Genomic DNA, 22,847 nt, shown 5'->3' on the forward strand with positions numbered 1-22,847 from the left:
GAAAGTGGAAACTTTTAGGAATAACAGCAACTGTTAGATCGGAAGATCGTGTTAAATCACAGAGCAGGGTCAGCGACTGTTAAGGCACATGGTGCGTAAAAGTTGCCAATGCTCTGCTGATTCCATAGATGAAGAGTTCCGAACTTCCACTGGCATTAATGTAAGCACAAGTATTGTGCGGCGGGAGCTTAATGGAATAGGTTTCCATGGCCAAGTAGCTGCATGGAAGTCTCACATCACCAAGACCAATGGCAAGCGTTGGATGGAGTGGTGTAAAGGACACCAACACTGGACTGTGGAGCAGTGGAAATATGTTCTGCGGAGTGACAAAGCCTTACAAGAACAGTGGAAGCTGTTATCGCTGCAAAAGGGGGACCAACTCAATATTAAAGTATATATATTGAATACAATGTCATTACAATTCCTGTTGGTGTAATGGTCAAGTGTCTGAATACTTTTATAAATAAAAAATCGAGTGCACCAACGAAACTAATCTCAATAAATATAAAATGAATTAGTGAATAAATAATGATGAATAAAAGATGGTGGCCTTCGTCTGAAGAAAAATAAATTTATTGTAACCAATGTAAAAGTAATAATCTAGAAATATAATTCATAAACAACACAAATAAAAATACAAATCAAAAATATAAATCTCAAATAGTAAAAAAATGTAAAAGAACTGCCTCTAAAAGAGGATATCAATATATATAATAGTATGCATGTCTGAAAATGTAGAAATGACAATGAGTGCAAATAATGAACGTTAATTGAAAAATCTTCAGTCTAGAGATTGACACATAGTAGATAAAACAAAGTGTGTGGCCAGTACACTTTGTAAAAAAATTCCAAAATCCTTGACATGCGTGGACAACTAAGAGTATCAGTAGCGTAAAGAATCAACCAGTAGATGACAGTGGTTAGTATAAATAGAACGGTCTCTCCTGATACCGTAGCACCTGTTATAAACGCTGATTGCACATCCGGATGCAATTCTCCTGTATAATAAATGAGGGGACATGTATGCATGATAGGTCCCTTATATTTGTAACCTCACTGGTGGAGGATGGGGGCGTCTGGAAAGAGTTTTCCCCTATAGAATTCCAACAGATGAAGAAATACTGATAACCCCAATCTGGGGGTAAATGTATCAAGCTGAGAGTTTTCCGGCGGGTTTCAAAAACCAATCAGATTCTAGCTATCATTTATTTAGTACATTCTACAAAATGGTAGCTAGAATCTGATTGGTTGCTATAGGCAACATCTCCACTTTTCAAACACGCCAGAAAACTCTCAGCTTGATATATTTACCTCCTGGTGTGCTTCCGTTTGTATTAATAGAGATGGGCTGGTAAGCTCGCTTGAGAAAGAAATTGTTGTCCAATGGTGTATATTGTTCAGCTTATTACTCTAAGACGGTCTGCTATTTCATACATGCACTGATATTAATCCAAACCACTGACGCATTTCGTCTGCTCTAGGCTGACTTTTTCAAAGTCTGAATACTTTTGTCCATATAGTGTATCTTTTCTATAAGATGGGTTCATGGCATTCAGATGCTGTGCCAAAGTAGGAATCATTTCAGATATACAGTACATGATAGGTCTGCTCATCTTCAGTATTTACCCTGTATCCAACATAAACAAGTGTCTTTAGACTAGGATTTTATAGTGGGACAAAAGGCAGAAACCATGACTGGAATTTTTGTAGCTGTTGCTCTCTTCAACATATTTTTGTTGTTTAGGATGAGGTCTATTTTACACAACCATTTAGTGATATATCGAGCAGCGTCATAGCAGTAGAAGAATATTATGGGGGAGGTTAAAATCCCTCTAAATAAATTGATAATTCATCACCAAAACACTCCAATCTCTTAACCCCTTCAATGCTAATGATACGTGGGGCTTTAGTCTCATTCGTCTTTAGCACACAGAGGTTTCAAATAAGTAACAATGAATCTTACCCGTCCACCACTTGTATTTCTAGCCAGTGGTGGCCTTGGGGAATAGGCAGCAGGTAACAATGTCAGAGTTCAGTCCTCTGCATTACAGAAATACTAGAAGATCCAGAGAGATTGGGACGGCCAATAAGAATGCACCTCCTCCCATTTTGGCTCCTAGAGACTCACTGGTACCCTTGTTTAAAAGAAGGGAGTTCCTTCTTTCAAACAATGAGGCTCCTTAGGAGTTGTTGTCTGGTAGTCAAGTATTATCTAGAAACCTGGTAAATCAACCGCACTAAAAGGTAAACACCATATTTATACTATACTGACCCCTTGATGTGTGCTTACAAAATATTGCAACTGTATTGAATACAATCCCCAGGTGCACCCTGAATATCAATTTCACCTGTGCAATATGGATAGAGGAAAGGGAAAGAATTACCATGTAGAAGAAGGTTTGCTACAATATGGTATAATGTGCAAAAAAAAAGGTGAATCGGAGAGAGATAGTGTAATGACCGGTTTAAAAAATCACTTTGAAATTTCTGTAAGATTAGCAGATCAATTTATGTGTAGTCACTTTTTTAGGACTGAAGAAAGAACACATTTATTATTAAACATATAAAAAATAATCTAAAAAGCAAAAAATTAAAACACTTAAAAGCATTAAAAGATCATGTGTTACCACCAGACAATAACCCCATACACTGCAGAAACCATTAAGAAGTCCAGGGATGGGGGTTATAATGCCAATGAACTTGTGACACCTTTGCTTGAAGTGGTAGGTTATTTTTTTTAAAAATGAGCTACACATATTATTCATACACAAGTTATACATTTCATTCAAGACGGTGCAAACTAGCAAAAAAAAATGCATTCTAATTTTAAATGCAGTTTTTATTATTAAGTGCTATTCTAGTTTACTTTCTTGAATTCAATACAAACAAGCACTTTCTGTAAATTTTCTTCTATGTCATGAGGTATAAGCAAACTAATGGTAATTTCTAGTAAGTCTTCTGGAAAAAAAAACAAGGTAAAAATAGTGTGGGTACTGCATACAAAAATTACTGATATTGATGTTGGAACGTGCCAAAATATGCTCAGCACACGAAAAACCTCAGCTGTGAAAGGGTTAAACATCCATTTATTTTAAAATCAGAAGATCTGGGCAATTTTACTGTTGAGCAAAATCAACATTTTTTTTTCATTTACATAGGCAAAGTATTTCAGTGGGGGAAAATAACCCAATTGAAATACATTGCCAATAGGAATAATTGGGAAACCCAGCCAATCACAAGCAATACTTACTTACTGTCCGCTTGTGATTGGCTGAGCAGGTACTGAAACAATAGGGCTAGTGGCAAAGCAAGGAAATACTATTTGTAACTGTCTAGCATGCCCAGGACATGTTTGCAATTTGAGTTTCACATGAGACAGCATATCCATGCAGTTAATGACTGTGCTGGCTTGCTGGGACTTATAATTCAACAATAGTATTTAAACTCTTCTTTTTTTTAAAAAAAGTGTATATTAATATATATATATATATATATATATATATATATATATATATATATTGCACTGAGCAATTTTCCATTTCTTTCAATTGGTAATGCATTTCTGTGGGCTTTCTGTGCTTATTCAAATGCATTGTCCATTGAAATGAATAGGAAATCTCACTCATCTCACTGGTTTTCATGCAATCTCTGCTATGTGAAATCAGAGAGATTATTTTTGGACATTACCGTGGTGATTTTGTAAATGGGCCTTTAATAGATTCTCCCTTCTCTACACTTCACAATGCAGAAATTGATGATTTCTGAGATTGTAGGATGCATGGCAGCTTCTTTCGGAGGTTTCAAAAATTACAAATCTCCATGTAAATCATTATAACCTATCAACTGAAATTTTACAATATTTGGTTATTTCAGTTTCTACACAATATATGCCCTATTAAATTTGTTTATGTTTAACTTTACCTGTTTTTTAAAATGGGTCTCTTATCCAAAACTAAAGTGATACTTTGTCAATACTTCAGGTGGCTTTTGCCACTGAAGTCAAACGATGAAACGGTTATTGTGGTACAAAATCACAATAGTGAAGCAATTTAGATCGCAACCTCATATTAAATTAGAATCAAACTTGTACAGTTGTGAATATAACAATCAACGCCATCAAAATTGTCATTCCTACCCCTCTTTCAAGGAGCATGTTTCTGAAATATGTCATCCGTTCTTCCAAAGGAGGTAACAATTTGAGTGATGGTGACTTTTCATTCTCGACTTCCCCTTGCTCAATTGTATGAGAATCTTCGGTTCTTTCATAAAATATTAAGAAATAGTAAACATGTTATCAAATGTACCAACATGATTATGCATAAAAAAGGCACTATACGAGTTCTGTCATTATGCGATATTATAAAGTTCTTTTCAATTGTCCTTTTCAAAAAGTAGGGGCTTCTCCATGAAAGACATATGAGGAAATTATTTATCCTCAAAAGGAGGAACTAATATACAGACGTGCTTCCTTCGGCCAACCACTATGTTATTTCACAGAAGTAATTTGATTTAAAAGTCCCAGTGTACTATATATGCTACACAGGTATGGGGGACGAAGGGGTCAATGAAGTATGAAACCGACATTTCTGAAAACAGATATTAGACCTGTCCTTTAAATATTTGGGAGATGCTATCAGTGGCAATTTCTGTTCTTAAATTTTGTCTACAGTTTGTTTTCTTGGAAGTCTAGTGCAGTATAAGCAATACAGGTGTCATATTTGTAGCATAGCGTTAAATACATCGAAGTGAAACAGAATTTTGTGACCAATATACCATACTGTAAAAAATTAAAATCACTCAGATTCTGGAGAAACGTGCACTATTTAGCCTACATACACCCTATAATTTATGGTTACTGTCCAGAACAGCCCTGGGATTCAAAGTAGCCCTGGCACACCGACCAAAATATTTATTCTTAGGGAAGGATTGGCAAGGAGGATTGGTGTGAAATGCCCCCCCCCCCCCCCCCCCATGCCACTCTGGTTTTTACAGCTAACCACTGGGAGGTTTTGATGGCCCCTACACTACTCCAAGGACAGTCAAGACATTATCCCAGCTATGATTAATTATCATTGTGACTGGACTGTAATAATGGGCAGCAGGCAACCGCATGAGCAATCTCTATGGCCTCATGGTTGCATAGGACAGCTAACATCACCAGTGGCGTACAGCCAGTCCAACCCTGGTCCTACCTTCAGTTACTATATTTAAATGATAAGGTTTCCAGATCTCAGACACTTTCCATTGATCACACTAAGGGCCTCATTTAGAGTCGGACGCAATGTTCGTCTACGACTTACATGAAAGAGTAGGAATGCGAGCGTGCCACAGCTTGGTAGGGTATTACGAGTGGCATGCAACCCCAGTTGTGTTCCACTGGTAATACCTTACCAAGCTGGGACCAGTTCCTGCAACTAGCTAACTACTTGCGCCACCTAATTCCTGCCGCACTTTTTCAGTCTTGTTTTGACCTGTGTTCCGCCTGCATCTTGATCTGACTAGGGTAGTTTTTGCGGGTAGACACCCATAGTATCTGAATTATTTGCGGTCATGCCTACATAACTCCGTGTTTCACCCTTTGCCTCATACTGAGACACACGCTGTCGCAGTGTACACTGCGTCTGAAAAGCAGACGGAACTGCAGGGAACTGTTGCTTACTGCGCATGCGCGTCAGTGGAAATGTGCAGGATGTGCCTGAAATGGACTTTGCGTCGGACTCTAAATGAGGCCCTAAGTGTACTATATAAATATATACCCCCACCCCACCCACTTACAGCAGACAGGCAAGATCCCTCCATGCTACTTGACTGGGAAATCATACTGCGAGGAATAGAGATCATTGCAGGTTGTACAATTGTGTAGGTGTTATTTATCTCATACAAATTGTGACATTATTTTTTTTAATACTGACAGTCTTTTTGTTCAATGCAGATTTTAAACAGCTTTTTTTTAGTCAACTAAAACACCCTCTATAGCTCCCATTCATATTATTCACAACAGAGAGATAGCGGAAAATGTAAATTTAACCATCTAATTGACATATTGATTCACAGATTTACACGTTTCACCATCAGCAGCAGCAGCTAATTATATAGCGCCACTGATTCGACAGCGCTGTGCAGAGAACTCACTCACATCAGTCCCTGCCCCATTGGAGCTTACAGTCTAAACATTTAATGGCAACTATTGAAGTGGGAATTGTTATCAAATCCTTTTTTATGCCTATTAGCTAGGCACCACTACTTGTTCAATAACATTTACACAGACTGAAGGCTGCAATTTTAACAAAAATGTACTTCACCGCATACGTACAATGTATCAAGAAGCATCCAACTAAACTAACATACTGAGCTGATTGCTTCAAGCCATACGATAAGCAAATACAACAAAGCTTTAGACATGGAAATGTGCAAGTAACACACTTTATGGTTCTATAATTCACATTGGAGCAGCATCACACCCGGCACTATTTATATATTATTTATATACTATAGGCTCTGGGAAATACAAATTTACAAATACCATGCAGAGTGCCGTTCTCTGGAAAGGTGAACAGGTAAAACTCCGAAGTTTGTATCACCAGAATTTTGCACATCTACAAAACAGACTGTTCTGAGGCAAAACTCAATTCTTTTGAAATGTTGCAGCAACTTCACTCCTCTCTAGATATGCACTGCATGTGTCACTGCAGAGAATAGCATTTCACTGGTTAAAAAAAAAAGAAGAAGAAGAAGAAGTAGGCATTGAAATATAAACAGTACATAGGAATTCCTCACCGAGGACCCATAATGCACAGGTTTAAATTATATACTTACATGAACACAGCTGGAAATGTCAAAATGACAAATCTTTTTCTTCCCCCACAGAGACTGCACAAAAAGCTGCGTATTATATGGAGAGGCAGTTGACCTGGTAGTTAAGAACACTGAATGTACAGTAACTTAGAACTTAGATAACCCTGAGAGCTTGTAGGAACCCTGGTTCAAGTCTCAGTGTCAGGAAATTTTAATTCCCAAAGTTGAGTCACGAAAATGTAATCATAAGCGTAATTCAAAAGGGCATTTATGTTTGAAAAAATAACGAGCAGCTTTGTGTAGGTCCTCTCCTCCGTATGTCTCAAGACCGCGTTGTCATGTCTTAAGCTGCATTCTCTGCTAGCTCATACTATTATTGCTATCTCACGGCCATCAATGAAGGCGTAATCAATGGAGGCGTTACTGTGCTTAATTGAACTCATGTCACTGTTATTATCTGAATATGCCATTATATTTATTATACTTATGTTAGACAATTGTCCGGTGCTATAGAATCTGTGGAACGCTAAAAAACCACTAATGATTGTGATGATGATGATGATGATGATGATGATGATGATGAAAGAGATAGACTCTTAAGGGCTAATACATTCATTTTATTGTTATTACTAAATATCTTAGAATCTCTACATCTAGTAAAATCTTAAGGATAGAGTCCATGAATATCTTATAACTGTACTTTCCATGACTGATTACAGAATCATTAAAAAGATTAAGATTGGCCTTACCTTTAATGTCATACTTTGGGCTATATTTACTAAACTGCAGGTTTGAAAAAGTGGAGATGTTGCCTATAGAAACCAATCAGATTCTAACTATCATTTATTTAGTGCATTCTACAAAATGACAGCTAGAATCTGATTAATTGCTATAGGCAACATCTCCACTTTTTCAAACTCGCAGTTTAATAAATATACCCCTTTAACTCCATGTTAACTATTGTATCCATTTACATATCCTCCCATTCCCAGTTACAGGACTTTTATTGCGCTGCATCCACTCTATGGAATTCTCTCCCTCACACAATAAGACTCTTCTCTGGGCTACAAACTTTCAAGCGTTCTCTGAAAACCCACCTCTTCAGACAAGCTTATAATATTCCTCAACCACCCTCTTAACCCTCTTACCCTCATTACATTACTCTATTACCATCCGTTACACAATTTCACACAAGACAACTACCCCCTGACCAACATTGTTGTGTGACAGGATCATTTAGCTTATGAGTCACTTTTACCTTTGCAGTCTGGTTGGACCGAAATGCAAAATGTAGACTTAACCTCATGTATCAAACTCCCACTGTCCCATAGATTGTAAGCTTGCGAGCAGGGCCTTCTCACCTCTTTGTCTGTTTTACCCAGTTTGTTTATTAGTTTACTGTTTTTGTCCCCAATTGTAAAGCGCTACGGAATATGTTGACGCTATATAAATAAATGATTATGATGATTTACATGCTTGTCGCCTTCCAGTTATTTTTATTCCATGGGCTGCTTACAGTTATTTGTTTTCTAAATGTAAATGATCAGATAATATAATTTTTGAAAAATAAAATGTACCTCTTTCTTGCCTATTGTTATTTGTTATATGAACAGAGCTGTATTTATCAAATAGACATAGCAGCCACCGAGGACAGTTCATTGGGAATCTGTAAACTGATTTATGTTTATTTGTAGTTACTCGTTAATTTCTTTTTCTACTGTTCGAGCTTTAGCTAACTCCTATCTTTGCCAAGAAAACTAATGGGAGAGAGTGACATGAGCATTTATGCATTTGAACTAGCACTGATTTGAATATTTATTAATTAAGAATGTATTCATGCATTATGCCTAGGGTAACATCAATATTGAATACTGTTCTGTTGAAGAATTTTCGTAAATTTCAAATGTGAAATGTTACACTTCAGACAGAGCTGATGCCAAAGGTTGGGTTTTTCCATTTTTACGGATAGAGACGAAGGAATCAGGCTCGAGACCAGGTAAGTACATTTTTGGGATGAGGTACAACTTCTGATATTTCACCCAAAAAGTTAATTATCGCAAGCTGCATTCACAAAACTACTACAATTGCCCTCAAAAATTAATTCTGTATCTATGAATTTGGAAGGATCATTTGGTTCATTGCATTGAGAGATGAGCAAAGTAATTTAATGCAGGTAGTTTGCTCACTGTGGATTATTTAAATTGAAGTGCCAAAATTGTCTTTAGTCTATAGAAAAGTAAAAAAATAACAATGAATTGAAACACTCAAAAATGTTATATATATTTAATGCATTACAAACAAGGGTGGAACACATAAAAAAGATTTCTCTGGATTTTAAACCCTAAAACAGCCCTGATACAGTTATCCATGCTCTCTCAGAATTGAGCATCTGAAAGGAGAGAAAACAATTGTATCCAAAGAAACCGTTCTACCCCATAGCAAACATTAAGATGACCTAAGTATGTCCCTGTTCATAAAACCCTCTTCCCAAATTCTTAATATGGCAGCACAGTGGCTTAGTGGTTAGCACTTCTGCCTCACAGCACTGGGGTCATGAGTTTGATTCCCGACCATGGCCTTATCTGTGTGGAGCTTGTATGTTCGCCCCGTGTTTGCGTGGGTTTCCTCGGGGTGCTTCAGTTTCTTCCCCACTCCAAAAACATACTAGTAGGTTAATTGGCTGCTAACAAATTGACCCTAGTCTGTGTGTCTGTCTGTGTGTATGTGTGTGTGTGTTAGGGAATTTAGACTGTAAGCTCCAATGGGGCAGGGACTGATGTGAGTGAGTTCTCTGTACAGCTCTGCGGAATTAGTGGCACTATATAAATAGATGATAATGATTACTGTATTTCTACATCAAATTCTAGTCATGTTTTAACCCTTAGGTGGCCCATCACCTAACTGTTCTCGTGAAGAATGTGTCAACAATGTAACAGATGCACTGTGCTGCATAAAATGCTATTAACAATAATTATCAGGACCAGTGCTAACATTAGGTGTACCTAGGAAGTTGCCAAAGGACCTGGGGCACCTAAAACACCAAAGGAATCTTTTTAATGCCATGTGGCATCCCCATCGCGCCAGCTGTTGACAGTGCCAAGCTCCCAGTCCCAGGATCAGAGGATGCTGCACTCACCTTCCTCCTGCTAAGGTAAGAAGCAGCAGGGGTGGGGTGCAATACTCAAGAGAGGGAGGGAAAGGGGGTGTGCTAGCCCTAATAATATATGTGTCACATTTTTATATAAATTCGGAGTGTTTGTTAAAATAAAGAGCAATGTAAATTTTTTTGTATTACTTTTAGCATTCATTATGGTCTGAAAAATAAATGAAATGTTCAATACAATGTATATACAGTATAAGATATTAATGTATTTATTGAGCTATTGTTTCTCAGTATTAACTACTATTACGATGAGAAGCCATGACTTAATGGATGTTTATGAATGATGTACTGGTTGCTTCTACTGTTTTGTCTTAGCCCATTTGGGATATGGATATGTATAATGTGCTATCTTATGAATTCCCTTCATTGGCAATCAGGTCAATGATAATATTCTCCTGCCCGTGTTGTTAAAATGTCAGTGTGGGGGTAGATATAACTGTACTTTATCTAATGTGTAAATGATTATAAAAAATATATATATATGATATATATAAAAGTGTGAACCAGAAAGTTTTTGTGGATAACTTGATATGGAGGTGGTCAGAGCAACTGTTTGGAAGGACGACACCATAAATTAGTTGTGCACCCTGCATTCTGAGTCCCCTTTATCTGTCTCCCAGCTACAATCCCATCCCCCAGCTACAGCCACCTCCTCCATTATTTTACTGTGAAAAACACAATGTGGTCCAACGTGCAAAAAATAAATGAAAAAAGAAACAAAATAAACTTTAAAAAAAGCAACAAACACTTCTATGCTTCTGAACAGTTCTGCCTTAGGCTGAGCCCAGTTTGCCTCTACGTTAAATACAGCCCTTGTGTTTGGACTATACTTGGCAACTTGAGATACACGGATGGGAGGCCAAGTGGCACATGCAGGGGGTGTGACACTGCAAATCGCATAATATTACCCCCCTATTGCGTTGTGGGTACAAAATGACACAATTTGTGGAAAAATCGCATCATTGAGGCCCTGTCCAGGTCACTTCAATAGGAAGTGGGGGGTTTCGTGAGAAAGGCCGGCTCTCGTGGGAGTCTGTGAGAGTACCTGAAATTCAGGGGTCTTCTGGATATTCCGGCAATCTCAATCTGCAGACATTCAAACTCCAGTCTGTAAATGCTGGCGATCCTAAACATACAGTCATTTTTGAGAATGACACAAGTATTGGTTTTCACAAAGTTTGCTGCTTTAGTGTTTTTAGACCTTTTTGTTAGATGTTGCTATGTTATACTGAAGTAAAATAACAAGAATTTCATGAGTGTCAAGGGCTTTTATTGACAATTACATTAAGTTTATGCAAAGAGTCAATATTTGCAGTGTTGACCCTTCTTTTTGAAGACCTCTGCAATTCGCCCTGACATGCTGTCAATCAACTTCTGTGCCACATACTGACTGATGGCCGCCCATTCTGCCCATTCTTGCCTAATCCATGCTTGGAGTTTGTCAGAATATGTGGGTTTTTGTTTGTCCTCCTATTGCAAACATTTATAAAAATGCATGCAGCTCTTTAACTATAAAGACAAAAGTCTGCCTATTCATGTATTCACAAAAGCATTATATTTTTCTTTCCTTAAGCAGATTGGATCAGGATTGTAAACCCATTTTACTGTACTAGGTAATGCGAGGTTTCATGCAGTGAAAAGGCTCTGGTGTTTTTATGCAATCCATAAAAGGTTGTATACAGAGTTTTAGTGGGCTCTGGAGGTCCAGGCCAATTTCCCTGTTGAGTTTTCCTGAATAGAAATGAAGAATCACTTCAGCTTCACTTTCCATATATTATTCATAGATTTGTAGCCACAAAAGAATGATACAGTGTATGATCTACTGTGCCGTGATTCCGGAAACGTGTTCTACCATGGGCCCATTCATCATATGTCGCTGACACTAGTGTTCCTTACATTAGAATGGATGTACATAAAAATGGCAAATCAATAATTCTATTTCTCTAGCTATTATTTACAATTGTTGATAGATTTGGAATTCCCAGGAAAACATAGCTGAACAGATTCTTATTGCTGACACATTGTACAGTATTAGTGTGCAGAAAAAGCTGTTGTTAGTCTTTAAAATAATACATAATCCACATTTATATAATAAATGAGTAATTAATTAATTAAATAGTTAAAGGTCATGCATATGAGTAAGGCCAAAAAGAAACGGTATAATTGTTTGTTTTACCTATTAGAAGAGTGAAGGCTATACTAAGGATAAGTTAACCATGCCATTTTAGAGTGTTACCATTTTGTTACCAACATTGGATTCTATATCGAGGATACACTCACTGTAAGTGAATTGTGAATGCTGTTCCCTGTCACGCCATAGTGATTCAACTGTCAAAACACCTTTGAGCTTTGACAATGAAGCAGCATTACCCTTCATAGCTACGTTCTGCAGAGCAGGCAATTCTTAGAGTAACTATGCTTTAGAATTCCAGCTTGTATTAATACCATTCACTATAACAGGTTTCTGGTCCACGGAACCAACCTCAGTTTAAAATGGACATGTGTTAGGTTGGGTACACACTACAGGCTTTTTAGTCGATTTTCAAGCCAATCATCATCACCATTATCACCATTTATTTACATAGCGCCACTGATTCCGCAGTCCCTGTCCCATTGGAGCTTACAGTCTAAATTCCCTAACACGCTCACAGACATACACACACACACACACACACACATACACACACACACACACACAGAGACACACACAGAGAGACTAGGGTCAATTCTTTATAGCAGCCAATTAACCTACTAGTATGTTTTTGGAGTGTGGGAGGAAACTGGAGTACCCAGAAGAAACCCACGCAAACATGGGGAGAACATACAAACTGCACACAGCCCAATCACTTGATAAATGACTTTTCGGACAAATAATACAATAATGGGCCCGGATTCATTATGGAAAGTAAGGGAAAAAATGATTACGTTTTCTCCTGGACAAATTCATTTTATAATGCAAGGGGTGTAAATTAGTTAATTATTTTGTAGATAAGTTAAATACTGGCTGGTTTTTCATGTTGCACACAAATACTTGATAGCATTGTCAGTACACTGAAATGTAAAGTTGATCTAGGACATGCCCTACCCCAACTATAAATCTGCCAACACATTTTAAATTTACATCCTCCTCCAATGCAACATGGTTTAGCCAAGGTGCAAAGATACTCATTTTTTTTGCTTTACTTTGCATAATGAACCCTATGCGCACACTGAAACAATGAACGATTATTGTTCCAAAGCTCATTGTATTGTTTCATTTGATTTTGAAAATCTAAAAATCGTGTTAACAATGGAACAATGTCATTCTAATTCTGCAGTGTGTATGCACTCACGATCAGGGTCTCCATAGAGTTTACAGAGTCATGATCTTTTCCACAGATGGTTATGACAGATGAAGAGCACAGATCTAAAGGTAAATCTTGTAAGACAAGTATAGATGAACACATGAATCGGCATGCTGATCGGGACATTTTTGCTTTCAGTCGTTGGTAAAATCGTTATTGATGTGGCATAGGGAGAAATTTCCTGTAGTGTGTACTCAGCCTTAATCACAGATCATATTTGCCTACTTTACTGGAATATGTGGGAGGCTCCCGACTGTCAGAGAGTCTTCCCGGACTCCCGTAAGAGTAGAAAACCTCCCGGAAACTTGAGGAGGTGGAGCTTAATGACGCAATCGCACCATTAAGCCCTGCCCCCTGATATTCAATACAGTCAATTTCGGATTTTTATAATAGGGGACGGGGCTATGGTCACATGATCTGTCCTCTGGCAAGTATGTCACAGATATGATGACAAAGAATGAACCATCCGCTGGAAACCCAAGCTACATACTTAATCAGTGCTAATTACAGAGCTAACTGCATAATTAAATACAAAAATGGGGAACTGCAACAATAGCTTTCCTGCAAAAAAAAAAGGTAAAAGGTAGAAAAAAGTGAATTCAATGACTACAAAAATAATAATTAACAAACACTAATAATTGCACATACAATTTCATGATTTCAGCACTTTGCTTAGATTGCCTGTATGATAAATGTAGTCCTAAGAATAGTTTTGTCCTTAAAGAGTCATACTTTCATTTGGGATTCACGTAGCATGCATGTTTCAAATTAACTTTGTTATAATGATAGACTTTGCCCGTGCTGCCCCCCTCCACTGGAACAAGCTCCCTCCCTCCATCAGAACTTCCCTTAATCTGTCCAGTTTCAAACGGGCTTTAAAAACCCACCTTCTTCTTAAAGCCTTCCAGTCTCCCACTTAATTTCCTACCTTTTCTTCTGCCTCTTCCCCTCTTTCCCCTTCCCTTATCCTTATCCTTCATTCCTCCATCTCTCCCCTGTGTCTCTCTGTCTGTCTACCCCACCCCTTAGATTGTACACTCCTTTGAGCAGGGTATTCTCTCCTCCTGTCTTCACCACTGTTAACTCTGCTCTCCGGCTACTTAGCCCTCCTCCTTGAGGACCCTCTCCCCCCCGTCCCCTCTCGCTCCCTCCTCTCCCCTTGGGGGTCTCCCTGTCATCCGTGCCTTCCCTCTTGGACTCCGTCGTGGCGGGTCTTCCCCTCTCCCCTCCCCCGCCCTCTCTAGCTGTGCTTTGAGCTCACTGAGTTACTGTGCTTATTGTTTACTGTACTGTGCTGTCTCACCTCGTATTGTAATTTTGTTTGTCCCTGTACGGCGCTACGGACACCTAGTGGTGCCCTATACATAAAAATGTATAATAATAATAATAATAATAATGATTATATTGTTTATGAATCTAGGCAATAAGAACACATATAATGACAATACAAGCTTATTTCATTGTTTTAAAAGATTGCTTGCTGTAGGATGGCATAATATACTAGTGAGAAGAGAACAAGTAGTGTTCCCTCTAGGCTGTGTACTGTGAAAATTAAAGTGCTAAAAGCTTATTTAAAAGAGTACTCCACTTCCAACGATTAGCAATATGCTGTTGGTGCAACCCTGCCCAGTGTATTTTTAATAATAATTTTCATTTTAACTCTGTCATGTCCAGATCACTCAGCTTAGAAAGAACAATAACTACATTAGGATAGGATGGTATTAGGATAGGCTGGGCTATGATAGATAAGATGGGGAAATGAGAGAGCTTTGAGAGTTTGCGAGACTATATCTAGGTTAATACTTTCATCTAGGTCAGGGGTGGGCAAACCTGTCCTCAAGGGTCATATCCAGTTCATGTTTTTAGGATTTCTGTCTGTAGAAACAGGTGGGATAATTACTGACCCAGCCAAATAGATTAACTCAGCTGTACATGATTAAAGAAATCCTAAAACATGAACTGGATATGGCCCTTGAGGACAGGTTTGCCCACCCCTGATCTAGGTGAATTGTGCTAGGATCGTTTAGTTCAGTGATAGCAACCTGATGCACATGTGTGGCCCTCCAACCTTCAAAAGGGCACACATTACCCTAAATCTCAGTAATAAAAAAAACTGCCCTAAAATGATCTCTGCAGCCCACATCAGCCAATCACCCATCCAAAAATGTACCTGCATGCCTCTAAGACCGTCCAAATAACACATTTTTCAATAAAAGCTGGGGTCACGGCTGGGACATAAAACAGAGATCAGACTGGGGCAAAAAGTTGGAAGGACCTGGGAGCTAGCAGCACGGTGGCTCAGTGGTTAACACTTCTGACTCACAGCACTAAGGTCATGAGTTTGATTCCTGATAATGGCCTTATCTACGTTGAGTTTCTATGTTCTCCCCGTATTTTTGTGGGTTTCCTCCCGCACTCCAAAAACATACTAGTAGGTTAATTGGCTGCTATTAAATTGACGTTAGTCTCTCTCGGCCTGTGTGTGTATGTTAGGAAATTTAAACTGTAAGCTTCAATGGGGCAGGGACTGATGTGAGTGAGTTCTCTGTACAGCGCTGCGGAATTAGTGGCGCTATATAAATAGATGATGATGATGCAGGTGAAGCATCGATGGGCCGTCTGGTGCCCATCACTGTCTTAGTTTTTTGTTTTTCTTAGTGGAAGCAGTGTTTCCAGGTTTAGGTATGACAAATATTTATGTAAGCAGCTGTTTCAGAACATAAGGGGTCTGATGCTGAGTTGAACACATATGCATAAAAAACTCTAAAAATCCACATATAGAATGCACCACACCTGTAGCATCTGCATCAGGTTTATGTCAGACAAAAAAACATGCTAATTCGCTGTATAAATATATATGCACTTAGCATGTTTTTGAAATATCAATTTTTGGACAATCCTTAACCCTCTAATGTCATCTGCGTGTTGATATTTATTCTGATTAACCTTCTAGACAAGCCAGATTCAAGTCTGAACACGCTAATGGGACACTAACTTCATAAAACAAATTAGTAATCCCAATTGAGATTGGTACTTCAATGTGAATAAATGGTGCATTAGCGGTTTATTATATATAGGGACATTTATGCAGTGGGACAGCAGGGTAGTTTTTCTACCATTTTAACAACGCAAAATACCTTCATCAATAGCATTATTTTCTTTTTTAATATTTTGCTATATTGCTGTTTTAAACCAACTAATACAATTTATATTTTAAATTTGGATTATCAAGCACAAAGAAAATCAAAAGAGTGCCCTTAAAACACATTTGACTTCTTCCTTCTTTCCATATTGTCTCTTCAGGAATTATGTATCTGTGGGTGCACCTCCCCTTGTACAGTATTAATGAATAAATCTTTATTTACTTAGAGGGGTAAATACTCGGTACGGCGTATATTGTTTTCATTTACCAATACATTTGGCTACAATTTCACACTAAATGGAATTCTTTCATGCTATGCTTTTCTTAGGTTACTTTAAATATATATGTATATATATATATTTATACTATCCAATTAACAACAGACTTCATACTTTGTACAAATTAATACGTGTCAGGTAAGGATCTTAAGAGTGGGGCTCCTGGCAAATATGCATACTGTTTGCAGTCTATAAAAATTAAGTGTTCATTTATTTGTTCACATCATCTAATTAAGAACTCCATTAGAACATTAGTGTCACATAGTTGCATGGTTTTTAATGCCAGTGAGATTAATTACTTGCTTCAACTTGAATGATAAAATACGAAGCTTGAAAACTGTAGACAAGCTACGATTTAATGAAGTGTCATTGGTTACTAGGTGTGTGTGTCATTAGTTCTATTATGATTTGATAAAGCTATTTAAATGTCCACTAAATTCTTATATGCCCCAAATGGTATAAATCAGCCAATTCTGCAAAATTACCACGAAACAAGCCATTTTCTGGACATTACATATTGGGCCATAATTAGAGTTGCACAGAAAGATGCACCTTTTGTGTATGAGCAAAGATTTGCCTGTAGAAAAGCAAAGAGCAAAGAGTCTGCGTATGTTTTTACATCTGTATTGCAAAAATTAAAAATATAATGCTTAAATGCATCTGTAACAAAAGATACTGCATCATCATCATCAACTTGTAAACTTGCACGTGCAAATATACGCCTCCTATTATTATTATTATTATTATTACCATTTATTTATTTAGCGCCACACATTCCGCAGTGCTGTACAGAGAACTCACTCACATCAGTCCCTGCCCCATTGGGGCTTACTGTCTAAATTCATTAACACAGACAGACACACACAGACAGACACAGACAGACAGACACAGACTAGGGTCAATTTGTATGTAACGATACTTGTATCCCAAAATAGCATTTCAGCTTAAATTATGGGCGCAAGTTGTGTGAATGAGCAGTGTCACAAATTTTGTACACAATTCTAAGATACGATATACTTAAGTGCAATTCTGTCTCTGTGATGGACCTGTTTCCTTGTATCAATGTTTTGCTCTGGTACCTAGTTCTTGGTAAGAAAAGTCTGCAAACCACTAATATAGCTTTCTCCTATCCTAATCTTCATTTGGCAACGGAGTCATGGTGCAATGAAAATCATGACTGGGACATAGCAATACTGGGATATACCTTATTTAAGAAGGACAGAGTGGGAAGAATCGGAGGAGGAGTAGATATGTATGTGAAAAAAAGCATAATTACTACTATAATACAAAGTATTGAAGAAACAACTGAGGCACTTTGGGTGACCATAGGAACGGAGGATAAGGCTGTTCTTTGTACTGGGGGGATCTATAGACCACCCGGTCAGGAAGAGGAACTGGACAGGAACTTATTGCAGGACAACAATAAAATGGCTTTAAAAGGAGAGGTAGTAATCATGGGATACATTAATCTACCTGATGTGAACTGGGAGGGGTCTTCTGCAAGTTCTACTAGAAGTAGGGACATTCTGAATTCCTTGCACGGAGCATCCCTCAAGCAAATGGTGAGGGAGCCCACTCGCAAAGATGCAATATTAGACTTAATTTTTACAAATGGTGACAGAATATCTGATGTAAATGTGGGTGAGAACCTAGGATCCAGTGATAATCAAGCAGTATGGTTTAGTATAAAGACAGAGACCGACTCATACAGCACAAAAACAAAGGTGTTACATTTTAGGAAGGGTTAAGAAAAGTACAAGGAAAAAGAAGCCAGTGTGGTTTGAAAAAGAAGCAGCAAGTATTGTGAAAGAAAAAAGATGGCCTTTAGCAAATATAAGCAGACTCAGAATAATGAAGACAAAGAGGTGTATCTTGTTAGACAAAAGGAGGCTAAGAAGGTAATCAGATGTGCAAAGGCACAATCCGGAGAGAAAATGGCCCAGTCAGTATGTAAAGGGGCAAAACTTTTTTTAGGCATATAAGTGAAAGGAGAAAAACAAAAGGAGGAATAATAAGACTAACGACAGAGAGTGAGAGTCTTGTTGAGGGAGACAAGGTAATAGCAGGTCATCTTAAGAATTATTTTTGTTCAGTGTTCACTACAGAAAGAGTGGATAAGGGGCAAAAAGTTAAGTTGCAAGTATCCTCATAAAAATGAGGTAGATACAAATACATTTACAGAGGATAAAGTCCTAACAGAGCTCTCAAAACTGAAAGTGGATAAATCAATGGGGCCAGATGGGATACATCCAATGATACTAAAAGAGCTTAAGTGGGTGCTGGTAACACCATTAACAGGATTATTCAATCAGTCACTATCTACAGGAGTAATTCCAGTGCACTGGAAAAAATTAAATGTAGTCCCACTGTACGAAAGTGGAAGAATGGAAGAGGCAGCAACTACAGACCAGTGAGCCTTACATCAGTAGTAGGGAAATTGATGGAAACACTCTTAAAAGAAAGAATTGTAGAATATCTAAAATCCAGTAACTTACAGGATCCCAAACAGCATTGATTTACCGGGGGGAGATCATGTCAAACAAATCTCTATTGACTTTTTTGACTGGGTGACTAAAGTAATAGAACAATGGGGGAGGCCGTAGATGAAGCTTATCTGGATTTTAGTAAAGCTTTTATATTGGATTCTAAGATGGTTGAATGGATAAGATCTTGGTTGCAGGATATAAAACAGAGAGTTACAGTAAATGGAGAACATTCACAGGAGGGAAAGGTTTCCAGTGGAGTACCCCAAGGACCAGTACTTGTAGTTTGACCAGTGCTTTTTAATATCTTTATTGGAGACATTGTAAATGGTATTCAAGTGAAAGTATTTCTGTTTGCAGATGACACAAAGATATGCAACAGGGTAGACACACCGGGAAGGGTAAAAAAAAATGATTGATGATCTAGGTAGACTAGAGGAACGGTCAAAAGAGTGGCAACTACAGTTTAATGCCAAAAAATGCAAAATCATGCACTTGGGTCTCAAAAATCCAAAGGCTAAATATAGTATTACTGGTAATATCATGGAAACTACTGAGGAGGAAAGGGATCTCAGAGTCACTATTTCAGGTGACAAAGGCAAATAAGCAATGTAACAAAGCAATGAGGAAGGCAAGTCAGATGCTTGGTTGCATCAGGAGAGGAATCAGTAGCAGAAAGAAAGAAGTTATAATGCCACTGTATAGGTCATTGGTACGTCCCTATCTAGAATAATGTGTTCAGTTCTGGAGGCCATATCTCCAGAAGGATATAAATACATTGGAGACTGTACAAAGAAGGGCTACTAAAATGGTACATGGCCTACAGCACAAAACTTACCCGGAAAGACTCAAAAATCTTAATATGTATAGTTTGGAGCAGAGAAGGGGAAGGGGGGACATGATAGAAACTTTCAAATATATCAAGGGTTCGATCAAGGTACAGGAGGGAAACATTCTTTAAAGTGAGAGAAGGATTAGAACACAAGGACATGCACTGAGACTGGAGGGAAGTAGGTTCAGAGGAAATTCAAGGAAAAACTACTTCACAAAAAGGGTAGTGGATAAGTGGGAAAGCCTCCCATCAGAGGTGGTAGAGGCTAATACAGTAGAGCAGTTTAAACATGCTTGGGATAGACATAAGAATATCCTAATAAAGAATAAATTATCAAATAGGGTTTAAGGTACTATAGGTTAATAAAACAATGGGCAGACTAGATGGGCCAAGCGAATCTTATCTGCCATCAAATTCTATGTTTCTAAAAATTGCACTTCAGCGCTTGTTCTACTTCCATTTTTGGACCACCCCATGTTAAATTAAACTTTCCAGTTTGAATTCCTAAAATACTACTTGGTTTAGCCTCATTTATGTATTAAATAATCGTTAAAGTGACAGAACATAAGGACTCTCCTCCAATCAGAAGATGTAAAATTGTGCACCTCTATAGATGCCACAATCTCCATGTGCAAAACCTATACATGTTGCTGAAGTTTGGACACATTTGGTGGGGTAAAGATTGGGTTCACACGATCAACAATGGAACGATGCCGGGCAGATCTGGAAGTGTGTATGCACTCATGGCCAGCAGTATAGCCAGATATCTGTAGAGTGTACAGAGTCACAATCTTTTCAGCAGATGGTTATGAGAGATGAAGAGCACAGATTTGAAGATAAATCATGTAGGTGTGTACGCATGAATCTGCATGCTCATCAGTTGTTGGTGAAATCGTTACAGAAATTGCAGCTGAGACATAACATCACTCATTAAGTGTTTTTGCTTTTCCCTGCGATGTCCCCGCACAAAGCGCCCCAGAGAGTTACATCTACTTGTGCATACCGTGCGCGCTTCTACCTTGTTCAATGATGATGTTTGTTGCTGCATCTTCATGTCAGTGAGAGACTGAGAGCATGGCGCTGTGATGTCACTGACACAGAAGGGTAGCAGCTGGCAGTGTTGCAGGAACTGATACCCCCCTGCTCTGACTGCCACTTCTTGCTTCACACAAGCTAAGATATGGGAGGGCACCTAGTACCCTGACTGGAAGAGGCACATTTTGAACCTTAGTAAATGATCATTACTGTGCTTGATTTTCATATGTCAGCATGAGGCAGCGTACGGTGCAATGATCAGTCAATTTGTATAAAAATAGCCAAACAGACTCAGATTTTCCCAGATTCACTAGACCTCCCTACTTCACGTTCCAGTCTAGCTGAGCATTCACTACTGTCACACTTAAAAACTGTGAAAACAAACCCATTTCAACAATATGAAAAGCATGTATAACAGACTGTATCAAGTTTATTTACTAGATGAGTGAAATTGCTTTGAAGTTTAACGCAGTGGAACAGAACAATTTACAGTGGTACAAAGTTCCAGCAATAAAATCTTTGACTTCCGCTTTTGCTTTGCTATTCTGTGTAAATTAGCATTTTGCAGAACTTAAGATATATGAATAGAAATGAGATGGCGGTCAATTCACTGTGCTATATGGTGTGGCTGGGGTAGGATTGGAAGCAGTTAAAACTAAATTCCAGTGGCAAAATGTGCAAAATCTTGTGGGCAAAGATGGAATAAATTGACACCAACAACAGATTAGGCGCTAGAAGTAAGTATACCTAGGATATTGAGCTAATTAATCTGCAGCTACGTCATTTCCGGGAATTCCTGCAAGCAGCAGCACGCATACCAAGCTGCAGAGTATACTCTGGTTCTGGTTGCGATCCGGACGACTGAATCTTCTACCTGATACAGACCAGGAAGCTGCGGATACCAGTATCCTATCAAGCTAAGTTACAGTTACATTGCTTTCATATTTTGGACATAATCGTCCTTAAGAATATATAGGCTTGGGACTAGTTACCGATGGAGATATTCTCCTAAACTACACTGCTACCTACCGTATATACTCGAGTATAAGTCGACCCGAATATAAGCCGAGGCACTTAATTTTACCACAAAAAACTGGGAAAACGTATTGACTCGAGTATAAGCCTAGGGTGGGAAATGCAGCAGCTACTGGTAAGTTTTAAAAATAAAAACAGTGCTGGATATCGTTAACACTGGGCTCCCAATAATACAAACGTGAGGTTGTAAATGAATATATCAAAATTTATTGTTATTAAACATCAATAAAATGTTATAAGTACATAATATATACCCATATCCTAATAAATTGTACACAAATGGTTAAACTAAATCCTCTGCACTTGGTATCAAGCCTAATAGGTGAACACAGATATAAATAACATTCACTAAAGACAACTCAGATCATTAATATATAAATCAATGAGACAGTCTGTGGATACTAAATACATGTGCCAGTTAAGTTTATTCGCCTTTAGAAGGTGATGAGCAGTTACTCCTAAGTGTTCAGAACAGTACAGTAATTTAGGCTTTAGTAATGCAAAAGATGCTGCACATACACTAAATAGAATTTGATATAATAGCTCAGATAAAGATAAGTTTGATTTTGTTTGCTGGAAGAAACATTTTAACAGAACAATACAATTTGCTTTGTGTGATTTAACCCTTATTATACTTGAAGTGTGGGATGTTTTTAGACTTTTCAATGATTTCACAGTTATGCAAAAGAATCTTTAGACACTTATTAATAGGTGACAAAAAATGAAAATATTGGACTTTA

At 38.0% G+C, this 22,847-nt stretch overlaps 1 protein-coding gene across 2 annotated transcripts in view; it reads right to left on the reverse strand.

The window, feature by feature from the left end:
* Window positions 1-22,847, reverse strand: part of TCERG1L (transcription elongation regulator 1 like) — a 171,527-nt gene that overhangs the window by 5,528 nt on the left and 143,152 nt on the right. For both annotated transcript variants that reach the window (XM_075216030.1, XM_075216029.1), the window contains exon 11: window positions 4,136-4,259. In XM_075216030.1, the coding sequence (XP_075072131.1) occupies window positions 4,136-4,259 (124 nt within the window). The remainder of the gene's footprint in view (window positions 1-4,135; window positions 4,260-22,847) is intronic.

Source organism: Mixophyes fleayi, chromosome 6 (assembly GCF_038048845.1).
Source record: "Mixophyes fleayi isolate aMixFle1 chromosome 6, aMixFle1.hap1, whole genome shotgun sequence".
Classification (NCBI taxonomy): Eukaryota; Metazoa; Chordata; class Amphibia; order Anura; family Limnodynastidae; genus Mixophyes; species Mixophyes fleayi.